Source organism: Calliopsis andreniformis, chromosome 3 (assembly GCF_051401765.1).
Source record: "Calliopsis andreniformis isolate RMS-2024a chromosome 3, iyCalAndr_principal, whole genome shotgun sequence".
NCBI lineage: Eukaryota > Metazoa > Arthropoda > Insecta > Hymenoptera > Andrenidae > Calliopsis > Calliopsis andreniformis.
In genome coordinates, this window is record NC_135064.1 from 6,150,357 (window position 1) to 6,176,278 (window position 25,922).

The 25,922-nt window shown below is 31.5% G+C and overlaps 1 protein-coding gene across 1 annotated transcript in view; it reads left to right on the top strand.

The window, feature by feature from the left end:
* LOC143188727 (octopamine receptor beta-1R) overlaps positions 1-25,922 on the top strand; it is a 125,528-nt gene that overhangs the window by 62,505 nt on the left and 37,101 nt on the right. The window contains exon 2 of the mRNA XM_076393142.1: positions 8,927-8,947. Within this exon, the coding sequence (XP_076249257.1) occupies positions 8,927-8,947 (21 nt within the window). The remainder of the gene's footprint in view (positions 1-8,926; positions 8,948-25,922) is intronic.

Below are 25,922 nucleotides of genomic sequence, written 5' to 3' on the forward strand. Positions count from 1 at the left end.
CGATGTTTTTGTTGACATTTGTGCCATCAACATCAACACCATACAGGATGTTTCCAAATATGTGGGACATGTTTGAAGGATAGGTTTTACATACGTAAATAATGGAAAAAGTTCATGTGAACATATGTCTGGAAACTCTTAGTTTTTTAGTTATAGTTATTTTTCGTGTTACGTAAAACGCTGGCTCAAATTCCGTAAGAAGTGAAGAAAACTTGGGACGCTTTTGCGGGTTCTAGACACAAAGCAAGGAAAAAAGTTCAAATGCACATATGCTTGAAAATGCTTAGTTCTTTAGTTATATCCTACTTTATATTACGTAAAATTGCCTGCCTGCATGGTGTGTTACCTTCTTTAAAGATCTACTAGGCTCAAACTTATTCTGACGCTTTAAAGTTTATAATTTAAATGAGTGGTACAAACTTACGAGTCTCAAAGAAAGTTTCACTTCTCACGCAATATAAAATAGCGTCTAACTAAAAAACTAAGCGTTTCTGGACACATGTGTACATGAACTTTTATTATTGTTTTCGTATCTAGAATCTACCCTCCAAAAATGTCTTATATGTTTGGAAATACCCTCTTTATTATTATTACACTTAACACAGATTAAAATACTATTAGTTTTAGATTACAATACTGTTGCATGGACCGAAATTATATCTAGTGTTGTTGGGTGACAGTCACGTTTAAACTGTTGAGCTTGGTGAAAAGGAAATCGATTGTGGAGGTAGTCAGAAAGTCTAAGGTTCAGTCTCAGGTATATTGACAGCATTGGGTCAGTACGTAGGCAATAAAGTCAATAGTACTGTTGGTCTAGAAATCTCTTTTGTCAGAAAGGACTCGAACATACACTCAGGCTTGAAATTACGAAGCGAAAATTATTGATACATCCTATATCTGTTGGCTCTATAAGTTAGCGCTGCTACCTTTGCGAAATATCTTGTATTATATGAATATTTTCTTCTCTTTTTCTCGTTCGACTTATTGTATGAATATTTTCTTTTCCTTTTTCGTTCGACTTGGAAACCGAACACCTTTCTTATTCTCTTTTGTCGCGCCTTTCTCTTGAACGATAAGGAAGTTACGTAATAATTATAATAGGTCTTCTTTGATCTATCTTTAGATCAAAACCTTTGACCCATAATCCAATTCGAAGTTTATGTCTAAATGTAAGTAAGATAGTGTGCCACAAAATATTACAGTATTCTATTGACTTATCCTTTCAAAATTAAATTATTTATTTAATAAGAATTATTTTCTAAGAAATTCTTTATTCCACGATAATACAGAATGAATGAAAATACTTATTTGGTCAAGTGTCGTATGAAGTTATTAATTTGTTGAAATTATATCTCACTGTGCCATACACATTATTTTAGTTCAGTTGATGAGCGAAATACTGAGCAAATCTATTAGCAATAGCGACTTCTGTGTTGACTTTGACTTTTGCGGGAGACATTTCTACGTCCTTTATTTAGTTTCTTAAGACACACTCTACAAGCAAATCCTTGCTTTGAAAGCCAACTACGAAACGAGAAATGTGTGAGTACATCCGAGATACCAGTTGCGATTGACAAAAGTGACCCGCTTGAGAAGACCCTTAAAGTAGGTACCTCACTTCGAGTGTTCAGAAAATGTGGTCTACTGCGATGACTTCCTTTAAGTAACTTCTATTCCATTTTTCCAATCCTTTATTGTTAGTAGTTGAAGTAGGTGCCAGAAATACGTTCATAAACTTTTAAGTTAGATTTGAAAAATCTTTCGAACTATGGAGTCATTTCAGAGAACCAAACGTGTAGAGTTTTAAAGTTCTCAAAGATTGATTCCACAAAATGGTGGAAGTATTTCAACAGATAATGAAGAGACTCAAATTTTTCATGCATACGCAAACCACTTTACTAGATAAGATGATTGCGTACAATAAGAAATATTTATTGATACTTCCTTCATGAACATAAACATTTCTCGATCGTATAACCAACAATACACTCTGGCTCTAGGGTTTAGATTTTAATTTTTTCTAAAAAAAAGAAATTGTTATTCTTATATAAAATCAGCATTTTAAAAATAACAGTAATTTTTTAGTGCTACATTATACGCTACTTTATGCGCATATTCATGTGGCTGGACAATAATTTACACTTTTCTTGTTTCTGAGCATTTGCGAAGAAGTTATAACACTCATTATCAAGGAAAGTCTACAATCTATTAGCTCCCTCGAGGTTTAAAAATAACTAGCATTTTTTATTAAAAATTTTAATACAGTAGAAGGCAACACAAATGAGTATATGCATATATAGAGTATATTAGAAAATGTAGGACATTTTTAAAGGGTAGATTCTAGACACGAAGGCAATGAAAAAAGTTCACGTGCACATACGTCCAGAAACGCTTATTATTTGTTTTTTAATTATATGATATTTTATGTGATGTACGATGTGATACTTCGTTTAAGATCCATGAGCATGTATTATTAATTTAAAAGGCCAGAATATACCAAGACGTAGTAGGGCCTTAAAGAGGATAGCATACGTGCAGGCAAAGAACAGACTAATGTTTTATGCAATATAAAATAAAGTGTAATCAAAACACTATGGGTTTCGGGGTATAATTAAGCATGGTCAGAATCCATATTTCAAAAGTGTCCCACATTTTTGTTGTTTTTTATGGTTTCTGGGTATAATTACAATTTTGTCAGTGTCTATGAATCTGGGCATCTACTTTTCAAACATATCCCAAATTTTCTGATACACCCCATATACATCATAAGAATTTTCGAAGTCTCTTAAACGATTATGTAAACGCTCTAGTGAGTTCCTTAAAAATTATATAGAAACAAGTAAATAAAAAATTCTGTCCTATGTATCAGTATTTTCTATTTTACTATATTTCAATCTAATTAATAGTTTTCCTTTCTTCTGTTTCTAAAAATGATCTCTTTTCTAAATTAGCAAATTACCTATAAAGTTCTTTTAACATACCAAAAAGCTCTCCAAATTCCAGTAATATGTTCCACGTTGAAATTTAAAGTACATCTTTGACGACATCTTATTATACATTCGATAATCGATCGCGTTCTGGTTCGAAGGACGGAGGAACATCGCATTTACTTCCGAGACGTTATCTATAATGAACTTATTACGCAATCTCCTGGCTGACAGACTTCCATTAATCGTCGAACTCTAGTCGTGGCCGCAGATTTTAGGCGCGAACACTGACACAGCTATCTCTCATGGTGATTCACGAGCCATCGACTGAAACTTCGAATTCGTCGGATGCTTGACACCATGGATGAGACTCGGGTCTTTGAAGCTGGAAATCCTCTGTTTCCGAAACTGCCTTTTTTTTCTTTCACATGGACGACATTTCTAAGAAGTTCCCTCTTTTGATGTTTGTTTTCTTGGAGCTTAATCCTGGATTTTCATTGAGAAGAAGAAACGTAACAAAGGAATACAAAAGGTTTATTTCGCTAATATTTTTAGACTTTTTTAAGGATTTCAACTGTAATCGCCCTATTTTCATAGTGAATACAATAATTTGTGTTAATTTACTTTGCGTATAGAGTATAAGCGACAGTATTTTTCACACTGAAATAAACTGCATGGGAGGTCGAGAACATTTTTCCAAATCTAAGGAAAGCCAAACTTGTTTCAGACACAAAACCATCAGTCCTTCAGACCTAGTATAGTTTAGTGCAGAAGGCCCTCCTTCCTATATTCTCACCAGTGAGACATCGATTGTTTATTCGACATATGCTGCAAAGGATCAATCCAAAAGCTGACTGAAAACGTATAGGATGCTTGGTATTCGTATGTACATATGTCAAGGAGAGGCGGCAGCACCAAAGGGTGCTAGGCCTGAAAAAGTGGTGGTTGGTGTGGAAGGAAACAGCAGACTAAAGGATAGAGAACATCTGTTCTCTGTTTCAAGACGACCCGTGTGTAATTCAGTTGACTGGAATTATTTTACAATTATTTTCCAACTAATTCGTGAATAGAGTATTAGGTTGTAGGTTGGAGAAAATATAACCCTTCTAATAGTAATTAGAAAATTAATAATAATTAGAAACTAATAATTTTATGAAATATGCAATAATCACCGAAAAAAGTAACTATATGTTCATCATATTAAAATTACGAATATCTGTTTATTTTTACTTACATTCTTGTTTTTGTATTTCCTGAGGTGGTTGGTCACCCCTGCTACCTGTAAGGGTTGTCATATTTATATTACTGACAAATTTAAATCATAAATAACAAATTTCTGGTTGAGTCTTTGTTTGTTAATTAGATCTATTTAAAAATAGGTAAAATTTCTTATATTTCACTTTTGAATAAATACAAATAATAAGCTAACGGAAAAGATATTTATCACTAATTTGTTTTTATTATATTATATCTATATATTCTACACGTATGGTTCTAATATTATATTCTAAAAAAAGATACAAGAAATTATATTGTTATTGCAGTAGACATTTTTTCTGATAAATATCTGTTCATAATGTACTACCATGAATAATGGCACCACTTGTACTTTTGCGCTTTTAATGTATACTGTTTCTTGGTATACGAGTTTTAGTTCTACTGAAATTATCAACATAATCATCTTCAAGTTTCACCGTGCAACGATTCAAATTTCACGCAAACTTGTTTGGTATAGAACAAAAGCTAACTGCCAGAGAAGATTAGCTTTACCTTTTGAAGACTTGGCATTTTCCCCTTCTTTTAAAAGAAGGTGCCATGCGGCAGTTGTGATATTCGACGTTAGTCCTCAACAAGATATTGTTTTTATAAAGGACGCCTTTGTTAGAAAGTTCCTACAGATTATTCTAAATAAGACGAAGAAATACATACATGTATTTTAGTTGTTAATATATAATTAGACTGCAATCTATATTTGCATTGAGATTTCTTTTCATTTCGAATTTTTCTTATTCTCTTTCTATATCATCTGTTACATCTACAATTTGAATTGAAATCAGCTCTTCATAAATGATTTTGGGCTATAATTATGTTGATTGTGATTAATTATTTTAAAGCAGCCATGATTAAGTAATTAAAAACCTCATTAATAATTTTATGCTTAAAATGTTTTTTGCGAGGTTATTCTATGGATACTAATTGCAATTACGTAACTTTTTAAATTCTGCAAAAATCATGATTTACAAATTGCTTGCGTTTGATATACATATACATACAGAGTTATGTAAGTCTCAATTTAACTTTTCTAACAAGTTTTATAAATCTGTTTAGTTTCGCATGTTCTGTTAAAATTAATCAAAGTAACTAAGTTTAAAAAAGTTTTTTAAATATCATAAATTGTTCAAATAGTCTAAATAGAGTATCAAAAATTTAAATTTTAAATGTCTTAAAATTTCTTGAATTCCTTACATTGTTGAGACTCCTGGAAATGTACAACATTTTTAAATTATACTTTAATTTTTTAATGTGTCACGAATATTCTAATTATTATAAGTTTATATTTTCATAGAAAATATGTTGTTGATATATCACTGAAAAAACATAGCTTGGGAATGAATTTGCACTTGCCATGTTTCTCTTCCATTTCGCGATTATCCATTCCATTTATTTCTATCTTTATGACATCATTTTTTATCTTTCCTTTGTTTCAACGCAATTACATTACTACATGCTGTTTTATTTCACATGTTGCACTTTAACCTTTTGTATTGTAATATCTATGGTTGTAGGACGATGTGACCTAACATAAGTTATCTGTCTTTTTTTTTTTTAGATATTAACGTTTTAAATTTTTAACTTCAATATAATCCTCTCTTATGGACTTATGCCTTCTTAAAATCTTATTTTTAAGTAAAAACATTCTTTAAATGCCCTCCTTTTTTCCGAAAATGTAAATTTTATGTTCTACATCTCAATCAAGTCTTTAACTCGAATTCTTTGAAAATGTGACACACATTGCTTTGCCTTGTAGTTGCAGATATACATAATATACAGGTACTCACGTTTCAATTGATACGGAACTTTTGCTCATATCAGACGTAGATATTAAAAATTGAAGACAAAATGTAATACAGGAATATTGTAAATACATGTTGTGAAAAAGTTCTGTTATAATATATGTATAGTACAGAGAATGAATAAAAGGTTTTTTGTTTGATACTCATGCAATATGCAGAAAAGTTTGAAAAATTATGACGTAAATAATGAATGGTTCGTGATTGCAAAATTGCAAATTTATGTCGGTAGAGTGTTATTATCTATTAAGTTCGTTAGACTATTTATAATCAAAATTGTATTGAACATTAAAAAGTATGTTTATTTCCTATAATAACAAGTAATAAGAAAATTATTTTGAAATTTGTTTAATCAGAAACTACGAAGTGTTTAAGTCACAGCATGGCGAACTAAATATCTGACGTTAATTTAAACTTTGGCTTTCTAGGAAGTATAGTTTGAAATACAGAAGATCAATTTGTAAGTTTGATTACCGTATTTTATTTCACTTGTAGCGTTTGACTAAAGACAGTTTTGTTCTACTTGCGCGGTTATGCAATGCTTTGCTATAATTTTCCAACAAAAACTATTTCACACTGCTGGCTTGACCACGCAATTTCTTAGTTCACTTGGTTAGCCACATGCTATCTGGTTCTACTTGGCTAACCATGTACGATGTTGTTCTACTTATTTGCTCACCTCGATTAGTGAACCACAATCATAGTAAATTATGATCAATTATGAAAAAGAAAAGATTGTAGTTTCCTATGGAAGTATACAGAGTGACCCAAAAATGCATCGTAATACTTAAGAGTTGAATCTACACACTAAAATAGGAAAAAGAACGTCAGTTAAACATAGGTATGTTCTATGTAACTTACAAGCAACATCACTTTAGTGTCATTTTCCGATTTTGATGAAATCCGATTTGGTATACAAATGGAACATTGAATATTAGATACGTTTCTTTTAGCTGCTGATACTCATCTTTAGGAGGTGAAAACCATTTCCAAAGTTGAACTAAAAAATATATTTTCGTAAATATCTCGAAAACTAATGCAGGTAGAAAAAAATGGTAACTATAAAAAATGCGTGGTTTTTATAAGCAGTAATATGGCGTAAATAAAATTCGAGATATTTATGAAAATGTACTTTCTATCATAACTTTGGTGGTGGTTCTCACTTCCTAGACATGAATATTAACAGCAAGAAAGATACGTGTATAACATTTTTTAATATTCCACTCGTATACCAAGTTTCATCAAAATTGGAAGATGACGATCTTATGTTCCTTTTTAGTTTCCAATTTATGGATAATTTAAGAAAACGTTCGAAGTATTCAAAATTTTCAAAGTTCTCCGCGTTGTACAGGTTGCCCTAAAATTATGAGAGACGTCAGAACATGCTAATATATTAAGAAAAAATAAATTGAAACGTACTCTACCGTTTTAAATCAGGGATCTGTTTTCGAAATATAAACAGCTGAAAATTGGGGTGTCGACTTCCAGGGCGCTGTGTTTGAGTTCTACACTACACTGATTTATTTTCTATGAACATTTCGGATTTTTAAAGTTTTATACAAGTCAAACCATAAAAGATACAACAAGATGTATTAAAACCTTTTTGCTCTATTGCTGCACTCTAACGTATCTGCAAAATTACTGAATCTTCTGACTATTAATTTACCATATAGATATTTTAATTTTAAAGCAGTGATACTCTAAAATGGAGGCGGAGACAGGATATTATGCCATAGAACATTTTATGTTTCATTTCAGCTTCTTTATCACTCTTTAAAATATTCCTACGTATGTCGTTTAAGCTGGGTCTACACCAGCGAACAATTCGCGAGCAATACTCGATTTTTCCGCGAACACTAAGAGCAGTATGCGAATAGATACAAGAACAGACGATTCTGGGACATATAATTTCCATACTATTCGCGACAGTTCGCGAACTCTGGTGTATTCGCTCCTTTACACCCTGTTTAATTCGTTCGATATCACATTTTACAGAATACGAGAAATGTGTGTCGGTTTAAGCCTCTGAAAACGATTCGATTTCGAGCCTTTGGTTTTAGTCGGAGGTCCTTTCATTCCTTTTGCAAGGAACGTGGTGTTACGGTGAACGAAACGATTAAAAATATCCCAGCGTCGTGTCAAATAAATATGAATATCGGTGAAGTATTACGCCAATTTAACGTTCTTGTTATCGGTGGCGTTACACGCGAGTAATTGCGATCCTGACGGTTTCAGCGATCGCTTCCGCGTAAACGATGCAACTGACGGTCTGTGACCTGTGACATTGTTCGAACGCGTTCGATATCCGCCGAATGCGACTGCTTTCTACTGCTAATAGGATTTTCTTCGGATCCTCAATAGCGCTTGTTTTACCCCGCAATCAGTGTTTTCAAAATGCTTCAAACGAATTATATTCTTTGTTAGACATAAACGGATTTTACTGTTTCGTTTATAATTTCGCATGATATAAATGTATTTTAATTTCCTATTCAAAATTAGAATAAAAATAATACAAATATAAATATAGAAACTTTTATATTATCTGTAATTTATTATGTATTTATTATTAGAGTAATTTATTTGATATTTGACTCTTCGACGCGTTGGAAATTAAGGCGCAACAAACTAATTTGTTGGCGATCAAAAATATTATAGTTGTTTAATATTTGTATTTATACAGAATGTATCATAAAATGTGGAACATTTATTGAGAGTAATTTCTAGACACGAAGACAATGGAAAAATGTTAATATGCACATATGTCCAGAAACGTCTAGTTTTTTATTTACAGGTGGATTGTTTTGTATGGTGTGATATCCCTTTTAAGATCTATGATGTTATTCCACTCGTTAAAAAGAGTAGCATATGTCTCATCCTAATAGGATCTTAAAGGGGGTAGCACACCATACAAAATAAGTACTGGACTAGCATTTTATACAAAACAAAATAGTAGGTAATTAAAAAACTAAGCATAATTGTAAATATAAAATTTTCTATTGTCTTTCTATCTAGAACTTATTTTCCAAATAAATTCCATATCTTTCTTATTTTTTATGCGTTCAGAGCCAGCGTTTCATAGTATGAAACAAAAAATACATAAAACACTGTTTTCAAGATATTGGCGTTTAAAGCTTTTAACTTCAATATTGTCTTATGGACTTTTATTTCCTTGATCCTTTATTTTTAAGTGAAACAGTTCTTTCTGTACCATTTTTTCTTTCTAAAAATATAAACTCTATATTCTAGAAGTCAATTAAGGCTTTAACTCGAATATTTTGAAAATGTTTTTGTGTTACAACTACAGATGTAAAGGTGAATTTTTTCATTGTCTATATATGAAAAACCTACTCTGGAAAAATGTCTCATATTTTCTGATATACTGTATACGTACATAATATACATATTTTTCAGATTATATATTTTAGATACATGTTTGAAAAATTTAGATTTTTTAAATTGTTTTTTATGTTTTTTCTACATAAAAAGTCGAAAATTTAATTGACAACATTAATTTTTTGCCTCACCATAAATTGTTCTCTTTACGTAACAAGTCAAACACTTTCCATTAAAAATTTACGATACGTGTTACATCTTCTTTATAAAGAGGAATTAATATTAGATTGCGTATTTCGACAGATTTTGACTATATCAGTGTCCAAACATGAAAAGTTAAAGATTAACAGTTCACTAAACTTTCTTATCAATTTTAAAATATGGGTCAAAGCATCATATCTTACCATATTTTTTTGCCACACATCCTACACATTTTCTTTCCATTTTAAATACCTCTCAATTTTTTGCGTTTGAATGCAGTTCTTTATCGCCTCGTTTAGCGTTATGAAAATGAGTATCAGCAGGCGTTGATTCAATGACATTGCAAGGAACAATAATGCAACGAACGATAAATGGAATAGTAACGAAAAAAGAAATTAAGGCGCTTCTTGGAAGTATTCGACAGGCGTTCCTCTTTGTCTGCGACAGCTTCTGTTTACCGAATCAGGCCTCGCAATGGCGGAGCCTAATTAACCTACATATCGACGTACGCCATTACGTAGACTTCAGCCACTCGTTATTCTCATGCCTGAAAAAGCACGCTTTTCCCCATCGACTCAAGTTCTCTCCACGAGTGTTCGACTCGATTCATTTTCACGACTTCTATTGGGACTGTCGATCGGACAGTACAGGCTTGAGAGCTCGTCGATCACGTTCCACCCTTGAAACTCTTCGAATCTTTCCTTGCGGTAGCGGACAATGGGGAAAAGTGTGGGTTCTGCCTGGTTAGATAGTAGAACCCAATAAACAGAGAAGCTCAAGACTTACAATTGAGTAAGAAATTCGTATGCAAGATGTGGCAGAATGGATGATACAATACGAAATGATACAAGAAGTGTATTTCCGTGTAGAAGTGAATCAAAAATATGCAGTAGGATTTTATTTACCTATTCGAAACTTAGATTCTAAAGAAATTATGTTTATATTGCAAACTTGCTTATTAAAACGGATTTTTAATTTCGATTTGAACTTTGTTCATTTCTAGATAAATTTGATTACTTTACATTAAAAATGGTATTTATTTGAGTTACTAATATTTCTGAATCGAAATACATGAAGTTGTAATTAAGAAACGTATCTTTTGAAACCCGAAATTTGATATATCTATATAATTTCTATCTACATTCTATGGAAGAAAAATTTCGTAATTCGTGCAGTTTTGTTCAAGCAGTACAACAGATATATTTCCTCAAATTAGTGACTAGATACATTATACTCAACAAAACCTTCAATTTAATTTTGTCACAATAATGTGCTATTTATGGGAAAATGTTCTTCTATAGTTTTTTATCTATTTCTATACATAAAATTACCTCTTTTCCAGCTGAATCATACGTTCTATTGCAGTCTGTGTAGGATGCCTTGTTTAAAGGTCACTTGAAATTTCAAAATTGTTAATTCTCTACTTAGATTTAAATTTAATTAACAACTTTATGATTCGTACGTAGCTATTTAATTGTGCAGAACTTCTCTCAAAATAATATTTCAGAAAGTAATGAGATACAATATTTATGTGATAAAAACTCACATTTTAGTATATGAGCTTATTGTTAGTGAGAAAATATCTGAGTTTTAAATAATTTACATAATATCTAGAAAGTATATAAACAAAAGAGGAACACTGTTGCGGTAATAAAAGTCATTTAGTTTAAATAAATAAACATAGATTACGATTTTTGCAATTAGAAATATTTATGCCATTGCTATTAAGGTACTCTGTTTCCTGCGTTTTTTAATTTCTTAGTCTTCTGTAATGAATTGTAGAACATTTACTAGGTCTGATACAAGCTTCTCACTAGGATATTCGTGTTGTAATAAAAAGCTAACACGATGTGTTTTTAAATTTATGGCAAGCATTAATAGTACTAAATAGACCGCAGATTTATATGCATGCATGAAATCTTTAAATTTGCAGAAAAGCGTAAAATCTACAAAGTGTGTAAACATGTATGTATGTACAATACAAATTACTGAAAATTAAATACACGTTGTAATACTTAACCCGTAAAACAAATTTTTACTTGTTATTACATTTTATTTCGTTAGATATGTTTATAAAGATACAAATTTCCATAAATGTTCGCAGTCTAGTAATACGAAACATGGCAGTCTAAAAATACAGATAACTTTTTGCGAAATGCAGGGATATCCACTTGAATACTCTAACCCAGTTTTTTAATACATTGTATGCGCGTTACTCTCACGATCTTTCAGAGATGATTCGCGTACTTCACGTGCCGATTTCAATTTACCTGAGTGATTTTTTAAAAAGGATTTACTTGCATTGAAATAAAGATATATCTTTTACAAATTTTGACAAGGATCTATTGTTCTTCTAATGATGGGTCCACACTGCTGTTGGCGAACAGCTCGTGAATAACTCGCGAACTGTGTTCGTCAGTAGTGTATGTACACGGTTGTACGCCAAATTGAAATTTTATACAATTAGTTAGTTTTTAAACAAAATTTTATTATAAGTATAAGAAGACGCTTGGTTGATGGCTTCTGGATAAAGTTTGAAAGATATCTGCTGTCGTTGCTTAAAATTTGGGCAAAGCTGCACTACGATTAAAAACTATTGGTTCAAGACGTTGTAGGTGGTTGATCTAAAAATTCTTCTATTGATGGAGTTTTGTATAATATATGCAGTTATGAATCTTGATGGAAAAGCAGAAAGTAAACTAACAAATTTCTGGATATCATCACAGAAATTACGGTTTTTAATAGGTGTTCCCTCGACATCTAGAGTGCAGTTGTCCAACAATCCTGCACTCATGGCTAAATTTATGGTAACTTACATAAAAAGCCTTCAACTCTTACAATATACTAAGCTAATTATAGCTAGGATGTGATAAACCTCGTACACGACAGTATAGACATTTTTGCGAACAACGAACAGTAAATAGCGAGCTCCTCAGCGAACAGTGTTCGCTCGGGAAGCGATACATCACAGGGTCTGTTCCCGAGCTCATAGCTTACAACTGTTAGACAGCAGTCCACAAGCTGTTTACGAGCCTCAATCTGGACACGCTGCTGTTTTCGTTCGTAAACTGCTTGCAAGCTACTCGTGAAGTGTTCGCAAACAGTTCCCTGCAATGTGGACCCGACATAAAGCTGGGTCTACACCAGCGAACAGTTTGCAAACTTTTTATCGCCTTTACTCGATTTTTCCGTGAACACCAAGAATAGTATAGAAATTAAATGGTCTGTTTTCGTATCTGTTCTTTGTGTTCGAGGAGAAATCGAGTAAGAGTGATACAAAGTTCGCAACCTGTTTGCAAACGTTGTTGACGAACAGTGTTCACGAACTATTCGCTAGTGTAGGTGGGTCCACCTTTACTGTTCTATTGTTCACCTGCGTGTCAAATACTTCCAAGGAGCGTCTTAATTTTTTTTCGCTATAGCATTCTATTTATCGTTCGTAGTTTTCTACTGTTCTTCTATTGATTGTTTTTAAATTTATGTTAATCCATACGGAGTCCATCGCTATGTCACTCCAATTAGAAGGGTAGACATTACGTGGACCACTTACTATGTACTACTAATTCTTTGACATAGTTTATTAAAATATGAACCCGACATTGATAATTACATTAAATAAAACAAAAAAAAACATCCTTTCCACCTTTATCAGAGACGAAGAAAATATAAAATGTAGGTAAAGGGGAACTCTTATTATCGTCATAAGTGCTTTACGTATCTAATTACTCTAAATGGATTTTCCAAAGAGTTGACTCTCGTTCTTTGCTGGATATTATTTTATTGCTACTAGTGCCATTTTAAAATTTTCAATCTCTGTGCGTGAAACTACATGGAAGTTGTTGAGAGAATCTTACTATCAACGTCTTTTAAAGTAGGAAAGATTTACAGCTGATTCTAAAGGTTATTATACGGAGAGCATTAGTATCGGTCATTAGGAAATTTTTGGAATTGCATAAATTAATTTAATTAAATTACGTCGTTTTTGAAACCACTACAGCTTCTATTTGAATCAGTTTTTCGTGAAATAAGAACAAATCACATTAGTAGAATTAAAAGTATTAGAAGTAATTAGATTATTTTAATAGTTTAATTTTAGAATTAAAAGTAACTCTAACATTATAAATTATATGATAAAAAATAATCAATAATAATTACAAGTAATTGTAATAATTATTAGTAGTATTAGAAGTAATTCACATTTATAAATTAAAATGAGTCACCTTGTGTATACACACAATGAGTCAGAAATATTTTTATGAAAGATTATTAAATTCACATATTCGAATTTTAAAGATAGGTATACAACTTTTCCTATCAGAATTAAGGAAACTAGGAAAAAGTTAAACAAATAGTTGTAAATTAAAACAGATAAAATAAGCAACAGTAGTTTGCACAATCTATTAATGTTTATTGAATAAATAATATAATAATATTAATACAGTAGTAGTATTATTGTTAATAATATTTCATATTAAGATTTATTCCTGAAGAATATTTAGTTTAAATTTTAGTGACAGTTTATTGTTAACTTACATATTACGATGGTTCTTGCGATGGTAGGAAACCTGTATTCTTAGAAATAAATTAGAATGTTTAGATATAAGTTATTGTAACATTTATATTTCAAAATATTTATTTGTAAATTGCACTACTTCAACAATTAAAAAGACTAATCGTACTAAATTTCTTCTACGAAAAAAGTGACTATTACCGAGTTTCTTCGATCTTAGAATTATTTCAAAAATATTTCTTTATCAACTACGTTAACTAGTTAATAAAAATAAACATAAATTATGTTTGGAAAGTTTTATTATAAAATTAGCTAAAAGATAGGCAGACAGAAATTTAGCTAAAATTTCTGAAATTATTGAATGCATTTACCAAACGTTTGTAGAAATACCTTTAATTTCGAATTCCACATGAATACATATGTGCAAAATTCTATGAATTTAAAATGAACCTACCTTCCATTAAATATGCACACATGTATAAAGTAACTGATTTTGTTTAGATTGTGTTTCCAATTATACTTCTACGCATGTAAAGTAGAATTGTACAGCACTAATAGTCGACAATATCGACCAGTAATTGGTGTTAGTAAAGCTAGCCCTTTACTATAGTTCTGCCTAACATATTCTGAGACCATATCTTTTTTTCAATGTTAAGTATCCCCTATCCAGTGAATTCTACCTGGAGGCATGACTCGCAGCTAGTAATGGGACTACATCATTTTGGATCGTTCTGACTCTTATTTGATTTTCGAAGAGGCAGGGAAATTCGAAAGAATTTCAAGTGGTAGCAAATCTATTATTTGCCTCGAAGCAAATCTCAGTGTGAAAATAACCCTTTATTGTAGCCCTGAGATTAATGTATACGTTCATATTTAATGTATAAAATGTTGATTTCAGAGTCAATTTTTAATTTCCTATATAATTAAATGATTTCGTTGCACTATATGCACTATCTTTGTATATCACATAATCTGAAATTTCCCACGTGTTTGTCGTGCAGTAGGGGGATTTTCCCTAAAATCGAGCACCTAAAACTGGACATTAGTTGCATCTTTAAAAAATGGAACGTGGCAAAGCGGTTAAATTGCAAAAGTGATAGAGGGGATCATGTAAAAAGTGTGTAGTTTCAATTCTCTCCAGTCGCGTGTATACAGCTAAAGAAATCGATTGATTGTTGGGCTTGACAAAAAGCCGATGCATTGTAGAAATTATGAACTAACACATCTATCAATCTTTGCTACCAAAAACCCTATGAGTGGCGTTAGTATATTTTTTAGTATGTACTTTTTTAATTTCCTTTGTATTTTGTGTATCTAGTGCACTGATTTTCATAAACAAGCTTTTTTTATTGGGCTCACTGTCCTCTGTTATCGGACAGAATGTTTTCTCTTATTTCTGGTCAGTACAGATCTCAATCTTGCGTGGCCTAATTTGTATTCATGTTATTTTGGTTCCAGTAATTAAAAGATATACCTAAGTAACATGAATAGTCAGGAAAAAGGTACCTAAGTAACATGAATAGTCAGGGAAAAGGTTCATGGAATGAATGTAATGAATGTATAAAACGAATTCTACGATGGAGACGCTTTCAGTACTTACAGCTCATAAAAAATTATCCTCGTTACCCGATGCTAAAAGGAAGCGAATTGAAGCAAGGACAAGATGACCCGAGAAAAGCGAAATCCTGACTTTATCTCTCCGTAAATTATTGGAGAACGCTGAAGTCGAAAGCAGCAAACGCGAAGACTGTGTACAGTTTGTATAGAAACCGATGAAGAAAGCTGGGTTCAGGGTTCATGCTGTGAAAAGTGGGCACACGAGACTTATGTCGATAACTCCGAATGCTTTGACAACTACATTTGTGACCGCTGCAAATTATAGTGAAACTAATCTGAGTCACGTTGCAGCATTCTGCTGTGTCCAGTTCTAGGTGCTATTTAATGATATGTCAGAATTCTGTATCAAAGTTTAACCAAGGTTTAAATTAACTATTATAATAATATTGTTTATTCTGTTATTTTATTTTAAATTATGATATTGTTAACTTATAAATAAAGCAGAATAAAACGCATAAAAATTCTTTTTCATTTATTTAAGAAAAATCCTAAGTGTCCGATACTAGAGGAACTCCTCTTGCTGCTTATATAACTGTTTTACTACTAACCAAACTATTTTACTTTTCTTTTCTTTTAAAGGTTTTCATTGATTAGCAATTCAAATTGAGTGAAGTCGATATAGAGGAGATTAAAAACTGATAAAGAAGTTAATGAGTGTATTATTTGCAAAGAGTAAACATGAAAATTGTGATGCTTGTAATTATGTACATTGCATGTAAAGTTCCTATTTTAATGTTTAATTGCAGTTCTATTAATATTGTTAATCATTTATATCTAAAAATCTAGTAATAAAATGTTTGTTGGAAATAAACAACAATTTTTTATTTGCTACAAATCGTATAACTTTTATTGGTTTGTTAATAATCAATTACTGTAACGTTAAAAATTTCAGGTTCTTGAAACAAACCAAACTAAAAGAGTGACTTCAGTCGCTAATAACCACCAAAAGTTGATGCGTTTTAAAACATAAGAAAGAAAGAACATTAAAAGAATATCTTTCCTTTTATGAAGTTTCATTTATAGGTATTACAAATTACTTTTTTAAACTTCAATCTTTGGTTATTAAATTAAAGTAGTAAATTAAAGTAGTATAAAACCGTAGGGCTCTCTTCTAAATTTTTGAAATCGGTAAAATAAAAAGACACCCTACTTTTAAAGAAGAATCATTAATATTATTTCATAGTATATAACTTTATCTATCAAATATCATTAAATGAACTTTTCTCTTCATCACTACTCTTTTACGACAAGTAGGGCGTAATAAAGAATAGAAAAAAATAATTATTTTTTCCAACATTGAGTAAACTATTTTGTAACACAATAATCGAGTAAATTTTCACCCATGTAACGAAACACCTTTACATAAATAAGTCATTATTTATATGTATTATTTTTAATAAAATATTGCAGAGTTTTAAATGAAATTAATGAGTAATGGAATTAAAAGCAAAAATAGAATAATATTTAATGAAATTATCATAAGTATATTATTTCTTCGTTGCTTCAATGATTTTTTAGATTAGGGTGTTATTAATGTAATTCTTACATACTTTCATGGTATTTCTGTTAACATTGAAATAAAAAAATATATCACAATATGTAAACATATTAATCAGTTCTTTTGGTACAAAATGTTTCAGTTAAATTTAGTATAAATTATATTACATTATGCATACACATACATACATATTATACATTATATTAGGCAACTTTTGGTCGGGTAACTGTGTTGATTAACCCAAAGTCGATCAAAATTGTCGTTTCAATTTGGTTGAAATTGGGTTTACATGGACAACTTTAATCAACTCTGCTGTCTAATCAAAAGTTGCATACAGCTTTGTTCAGATTAGCCCAGTTACTTGAATTCAAGTGGTTTAAATGCAAGTGAAAAGTGTGAACATGTTATATTACTTGGTCTGAAATATACATTCAAGCTTCAGATGAAGTTGATGCCCTTTCAACTTTTCCTTGCCTTGAAATACACATTGATTGATGTATACCATGATGTACATTGTACCATATAGCACAAAAATCGACAAGCACGTGAACGTCAAGTAAGCTGCCAAAAGTGTATGTTTTGTTTGAAAAATACATAACCAAATAACCAGTCTGCACCATTTATTCTGACGCCATTTGTATTTTTTTTTATTACAGCTTGAATTCAAGTTACTTATGAATTCAAACCACTTGAATTCAAGTAATTTGACTTGCGTGAATACAAACTTGACATCAAAGTATTTGAATACAAGTGGCTTGAATTCAAGTAACTTGACTAATCTAAACGAGGTTTAATGTAAATGTACCTTAAGTAAATATAATTAACAGTCCTGTTAACAAGAAGAACCTTAATCCTTCCTTCTGATAGTAAGTTCCTCTATATTCTGTTAACCTTATAAAAGATTAAAGGAGGGGGTTCTAACCCACCATTTAGAAAATATTTTAAATAAGTTACTTTTCTTATCATCAAAATTTTCAGAAAATTACTTATTGTCACTAATATCCTGCAGATTACTATGGAAGATTACTATGCATTCACATTTCTGATATTTAAAACTATTGATATACTTTTAAAACACGTCTCTTTAAACGTCAGCTTTCAACCCAAAATACAGATGGGCTCAACAAGCCCCACTTCAGTTTTCTACATAACAGCCTGACACTCGATCTTCCTAGGGTTAACTTAAATCCCATACAACTGTCCGAACGCTTCGATGAATGGCGATAAATTTGTAAGCAAACACAGTTATTTGAGGTGTGCAGACTCATCCACGTTTACGATTTATCGCGGTCGTGTGAAACAATTGTAACGACATTGGAGGGAAAATTTAATCCGCAATAAAAACGTTACTGCACGCGAGATGGAGATAGATAGAGGGAGAAGAAGAGACTACGCTGTAAAAACGTATCTGCAGTTTGATTTCTATTTCAATAACTACACCGCGACGACAGCCGAGCGTGTGAAACATGGCTCAGCGCCGATTCGATCGTAAACTTGCGTCATATTTCTGGGGTTGCTGGCTGATTGACAATTCGCGAAAGCTTGTCTACTATATTTGGCGTGGAACAGGGAAACGCTTTCAAACTGAAACAACCGGAGGGTGTGATTTAATTCTATCGACACTCGTATTTGACTGTTCTTCTTGGGCTAGGATATTCCTGATGCATGTACCGCGTGGGAATCCTTTTCCACCCATTTGTGAAGATTAGGTGTCAGGATGGGCAGCGTGGAGTGAGATGTGAGACAATGGTAGTCATAAAATGTTCCAAATAACCAACTCATTGATCTCCTGAAGAGAGATTTGCATATTTGCATAGGAAGGTTAGATACAGTGAAATATTTGAGTATCTGTCTATAGTGCAAATTAATGGAGAAATGTCTATTCTTCTTGCAAAATATATTAATTTATTGTTAAAGTTATAATGGTTATAAAGTATAACCACTGTATTAGAAAATAATATTAAACCTCTTGGAGGAAAATGACGTCTCATACAGAAAATTGTTTCGGAAGGCCATAAAATTAGGAATATTAATAATCTATTCATTTTAGAAATATTTGAATTTTGACCACTGTATATATGGAAATTTAAGCAAAATTGTATGGTATTTATAGTCAAAGGATTAATGATAAGTAATAATAAAGTTCTTATGATCGTCAATAATATCACGGTTGTATTTTTAGTTACAAGAATTTCTAAGTTAAAAATCATGTGGAAGTAATGCATGTTATCTTACTTATATTTTAGTCCTTTAACTTACACCAAAGTGACATTTGTAATTCAAAATATGCACTTAATATTCAGTAACGAAGGGTAGCTAATTTAAACTTCATTTAAGTAAATAGCTTTGAGTAACTCATTTATTGATTTGAATTATAACTTAAATGCACGCAATCCAAGAACAGTTCGTAAGAGAAATTAAATAAGAAACATGAGCATTAAGGAAACAATGTTACCTATGTACTATGGTTACCTAGTTAAATAATACATGCCGAACTATAAAAAAGGCTACGCTGTTATTAGTCTTGCGGTTTTGACAAGCTGATCGCGTGCTCATTACACAATTCTTGTGTGTATGTAGTTGTCATATTTTCAAACTCCTTATCAAGATCCTTCTTCATAAAAATACTTTCTACAAAATTAGAGAATATACAGTATCAGTAAGTATAAAACGTTCATTATAATTTTACCTTCGTATTGAAAAATCTTCATTTCTAATTATTACAGTTTTTATGAAAATGATATGTATATTATTATTATTCAAAATATAAGAAATCAACATAAAATATGAAGGATATTTTATTTATATTTTCTCTAGAAATACCCAAACAAATGTTGCATTCCAAACTATAAGAATAATTATGCATGATTTTAGGAGAATCATGCATTTTGGTTTCTTTTGTGAAGAAAAATTCAGAAACCTCTAAATAATAAATATTTATGTAGCACAAATGTTTTGACATAATTTGTAAGAACTCCATAAACGAGTACTTTACTTGAACTAATACATTGATGCCATATCTTAAATTCTGGTCTGTACTGCAAATAGTCGTATGAGCCAATCATATAATTACTGAGAGATTGAAACGATATCTTGAAGAGTATAATTATTATAAATATGAACATGTATATATGTATAGTATATATGTATATGTATAGTAACTAGAAACTGTGTCTCTCTAACTTCTTTTTTTTGATACCTTCGTCTGCTTTGAATGTAACAAAGCTGAAAAATTCGGTCAATGCGTCAGCGTGCACGGTGCATTCTGAGTGCATACATAATGCAGGTTACATTATACATCGACAAAGTGAACAACTACGTTGGATAACTCAACCCTATCGACAGAAGTGTCACGAGCACAGTGGAATTATTGTTGTGTCTCCGTGCACAGGCCAACCTTGCCAACATAGTCGTGTTCTTTCGTTCACGCGATGGGAAATTACGATCCGCATTTCGATTTGCTGACTTGTTCTAGCACAATTCCTGATAACAGTCCACGCGACTATCATTGGTCAATATTTTAGACGTTATTCACTGATAATAGCAAATGGAACGAATTTTCAGTCCAAGTTTTAGGTTACCTCTGGAAAATTGTAGCCATTGCTTCCATTTTGCACATGCTATTTTTGAATTCTTGTAAATTACGATGTTATTTAGAAATGAATTCATCCAGTTGATTTTGAAGTTTCAAATAAAATTAAGTATGCAGACAAGAATTGACTAATTGATTTGGTGGTCACCACACAAAATATAGAACTAACTAAATGTTTCATAGAATATAGAATTAACTAAATGATTCACAGAATATAGACCTTCACAGACCAATGCCAATTTTCCACGGGGGCAGCGAATTTACTGCCAATTTTTTGTGGCATCTTCTAGCTACCACTATTAATTCATATGTCTGTTTTTCAATTTGCTGCAAATTTGCTGCCCCTGCCGAAAATTCGTGTTAGTCTCTAGGAGCTTTATATTAGACTATTATCATTAGGTCCATTCACTTCAACATCTGTTGCTCTTCCAGGCTTCAATCATGTACCCAAGGCCTATGGGTTTGTTTCTATGTTCCAAAATAAGACAAACATGGAAAATAACAAAATTGTGTTTGAAACTTCGTTTCATAATTATTAATTATTAAAAAAATTTCTAAAGTTTCTATGAATTATTTCTAATTTGACTTACTCTACTCTACTGACATAGCTGCGATGGACTACACACTTTCAGTAGAATGAATCTCCTAGTCAGACACGTTACACTCTGCATTTCAAGTATACTTTTAACAATTAATAACTCCAATACCAAGCATTCGTCTTAAATGCAACTCGAATGTGTATCCCATTCTGAAGGCTGTAAACCACAAAACGCTGATTCACGTCTCCCATCCGCATTGTATTAAAATAATTTTATGTATTGCGTATTTTATATTCACCAGTATGCAGGTATTTGCTTTAAGAATGCAATGCGGTAAAGCAGTGTATAATTAAAATACTTCGAGCTCTATTGCACAATTTACTTATAAAAGGAGGCATTTGTAAAAAATAAAATAGATACGTTATAGACGATAGTTTGAATCATTGGCAAGCCTGGTGTATTTCTTTGAATACATAATGAACACATATTGTACAAATTCAACAGACACATATAAACACAGAAAGATCATTCGATTATCTCGTAATTAAAATTTGGATGTTTTCAGTTAAAATAGCTAATGTATCTAATTGATTGTCCTCTGGCTTCATAGATTTCAATAAAATAAACTATAGTTTTTCTTTGCTGTCTATAATAAAACTCTATACAATTTTTGCAAAACTTCTAATGTCAACTCTAGTCAAAAATGTGAATTGTCACATTCATCTTTTTTAAACTAATTCATAGAACTGTGCTTTCAAAAATTATGAAGACTTTTCGTGTCATAATATAAATATCTCGTTTCGTACATACATATACAATGATATTGGATTCGGAATCAGGATTCGAGTTAGACTTTGGTATTTGCACATCACTGCAACTGAATTTTCCCGATGCACCAAGAGCCGCAGTATTTTCATCCGAGGATATAACTGACCTTAAGAGGCTTTTCCTGTTCTTTATGTTTCTTCATAGTACTGGTTCGTCTCGAATACACGTTCGCTGTTTGGTTCCCGCATCATGACGGTCATAAACCGAAACTCGCAGAAATATAGTATGAATTTTTTCGTTATATTGCTCGTAAAGCAACCATTTTATGTTCCAATCCAATCCCAACTACACTATTGCAATTGTTCTACTTTAACATACTCAGTGAAGCTGCGCCTTGTGTTTCTCCATGACTCTAACTAATGTAATAAGTTTTATACAAGGGTTTTACATTTTGCTCTGATATTAACTGATAATAATTTGAAGTTGACGTGAGTATCGAGAATATGAGTATATGTATAATTATCGTCTTCCTGTGCTCGCAATGAAGATGAGAAAATAAATAGGGTAAAAAGTCTAATTATTGTCATTTTATAGTTTGATTCTGATAATGAGTTTATTAGTTTATTACATAATGTTTCTATTTATCGATCAAAAACAGAACTATCTTGTTCTTATATCTTCATTTTTATGAATGGCATTATTCTCTCCGTTTTTTATTGGTATTACTATATTGGTATTATTTTCTGTTTATCCTTATTTCTTACTTTCATATAATTCTTATTTGTATAATTATCCTTGTTGCCATTCCTGTTTTTGTTTTCATGTTCACTATCATTTCCTATTATGCAGTTCTTTATTTTTGTCTTGCTCCACTATTTGCTTTTTTATTTGGTCCATAAATTCCTCCACTTTTTCTTCTCTTTCACAAAATAATTTTGAAAACTGGCAAAACAAAAGAATCAAAATTTATTTTATCACCTTAAAGTCTCTTCTAAATTGTTGCATCTGTACCAAAAAGAGTTTTAAATCACCTATTAGCACCCAGCAATACCCTATTATTAGAGATTTTCATTATATGGTTTGTTTCGTATCTCGTAAAAAATTTACCTCTAAATATATTGTCTGATTATTTATGCTTAAAATTGCGATTGAGTTCTTCTTATATGTGTTAGTGTTTAAAACTTTAAATCACAGTGTAAGTCACCTGTAGACCAGTAGAAAACTTTTTAAAACATTGATCAGTCTGACGTCAGAAATAAGGATCTTTCGCCTTGATTAAACTGGCATTAAAAATTTAGAAAACATATGATACAAATCTTCAAGGTTTATTCTTAAAATATCAGACGTTATGAATTCAGAGGTCTTATAAGAAGTTGAAGTAAAGTCTATATTACGTTCGAAGGATATTTGGAGTAGTGGCCAAGTCTCCTTTCGAAGTTCACCACTCTCACTCGAACTGGAAACTAATGTGACTCCTCAAGTGACGAGGGGAAAATTCGGAGGATATAACGATTCAAACGAGTTTTATAGTTTACAATCTTTTGGTCGAAGTTTAGAAAGTTTAGCTTCTCCATTTCGAACGCTAAGCTTAAAAAATTTACTAGCCAGCTCAGTCGACTTTGAAAGTTTCAAAGTTCTCACATCCACAGTGCTATTTTATTTCTTTTACCTCAATCTCCAACTGCAATCGTTCACATCGTTGTTGTTTCAGAAGGAAACTTTCGAGATAACTATATAACGACAAGTAATTTACTTTTTTAACGGAGATATTGAAAATAAAAATTCAGCAACTACATTTCTGAATAATAAATTGATTTTCCCTTATTATCTTTCATGTCTGACCTTTTCCATCGTTTGTAATTTTAGTTACAAGGAATTTTTGAACATTTAGAGCTTTCAAAATATTTCACCTTCTCTGAGTTTTTTATGTAAGTAAAATTTGTTAATATTTATGAATTTCCGAAGTTTCTATCTATTTCTCTATGTCCTGAGTTCTATTTTCTAGGTTTCTTTGTGTACAGATACAATTGTGATTATTTATTGCTTGTATTATAAGAAACGATCACTGTTACAGACGTCAAGGTTGTGCTATATAAAGAACCAAGTCGTCCATTTATAGGATAATCGGAAATGCTTCAGTAAAAATGCATTGTATCGGCATAGTGGTCGATACACCCCACTCGAACGGCCCTTGATGGTGGAAATTCACCGCACTCAGTAAATTTTCGATAGGATCGGTGAACTGGGAAATCGTGTGCCTTCGAGGACTCCTATTTCTCCAGAAATCAATTTCATCTGGTAACTCTATAGGCTGTTTTATGGATCAAATTTTATTTAGAATTATTACAACTGAATCAGTGAGTCGAAGAACAGTACAAGTCGAAAATTACCATTTCAAATATCTCAAAACTATATCTGAATTCCAGAGTTGAAATGTATTAACGTAGTTTCTAGCTAACTATGCTAGTCAAATTGAAATTCGAGTATAGGATAAAAGTGGTATGATACCATATGAATTATAGTGATCATTTTTAACACTATTTCGATTTATTGCAAAAAGTTAAATGATAATATAATGATTACAATACGAAAATGGGATATTCGGTTGACTAGTGTTTAGCTACAATTGACTAGCTTAATTACAAGTGACAAATAAATTTTTACACAAATCCCTTTTTTTATTGACAGATACAGAAAAATTGTATGGACAGTTTTATTGAAATTAATACATTTACTTCATAATATTTCAATACAATTTTTATTTCAGACGTAAAGAGGAGCAGAGAAGCAGTCTCCTTTCAATACCGCCATATGTCACAGTATTAAAATGCATCAATTTTTGTTAATAATTTCTTGATAACTATGTAATAAATCGATTCCATATTTTGTACAAGGGTTCCTTGTAGTCCAAATTAGTTTTGCTCAAAATTTGAAGGAAGTTTTGAATTTTAGTATTTAGCTAAGAACTACCTTAATACCCTCTGGCTCTGGTGCCCAGAAAAGTGAAATCCACAAAACGAAACAATTCTTTAATCCACCGTTTCAGTTGTTACGAATCATTTCTTTTGTACACTCATCGTTATTAAAAGTATCTTCTTGTACAGTATAACAGCATTGAAGAGCTAGAAACACCTGTTCCTTATCAAGCAGATTTTATATTACAGTACAGCATAAAAGATAGGTTAATTGTAAGAATAACTATCTTACTTATTGTTAGTAACATCGCTACCACATTAATTAATTATAATGTAGAAGTTTGTAAAATTGTTTCGATTGTTAAGTAAATTTTGTTTGTCTGAAGATTTTCTTCCATTTAAAAGAAAAATATGTAATAATTATTACATATTATATCAATCTTAATTGTACCAATTTAGAACAAATTTCTTATATTATACTTATTATATCAGAACACAAACATTAGTTGGTTTAACAATTTCTGTAACAATTGTTTAAGAAATCTCCGAGTAAAATAGATAAGTAGCTATCTTTTAATGATAAGCTATTATTATGTTTCGAAGAAGAAAAATGCCTCCAGTCAGTTGTGAAAAATTTAGCGTTCTTCCACGTCGATCGTTCGTTATCGAACTTAAGTGTTTCACAAGAAATCAATTCTTTCAGTGAGTGACGAGGGCGCAGAAAAAGGAGCCCATTAAAAATAGATCGATCAAAGATACATACGCATCAAGTAGTAGCTGTCAATCACTGGTCAGGCGTGCTGCGCCAACCACTGATCGACGACTGATCGATTTCTGCGTCGGTGCACTATGAATTAGTGATTTTAATTATTACGTGGGAGTTGTATTCCAGCGGGAAGTCTTCAATGTCTATTATTATTACGAGAGCGAAAGGAATATTAATTTTCCGCG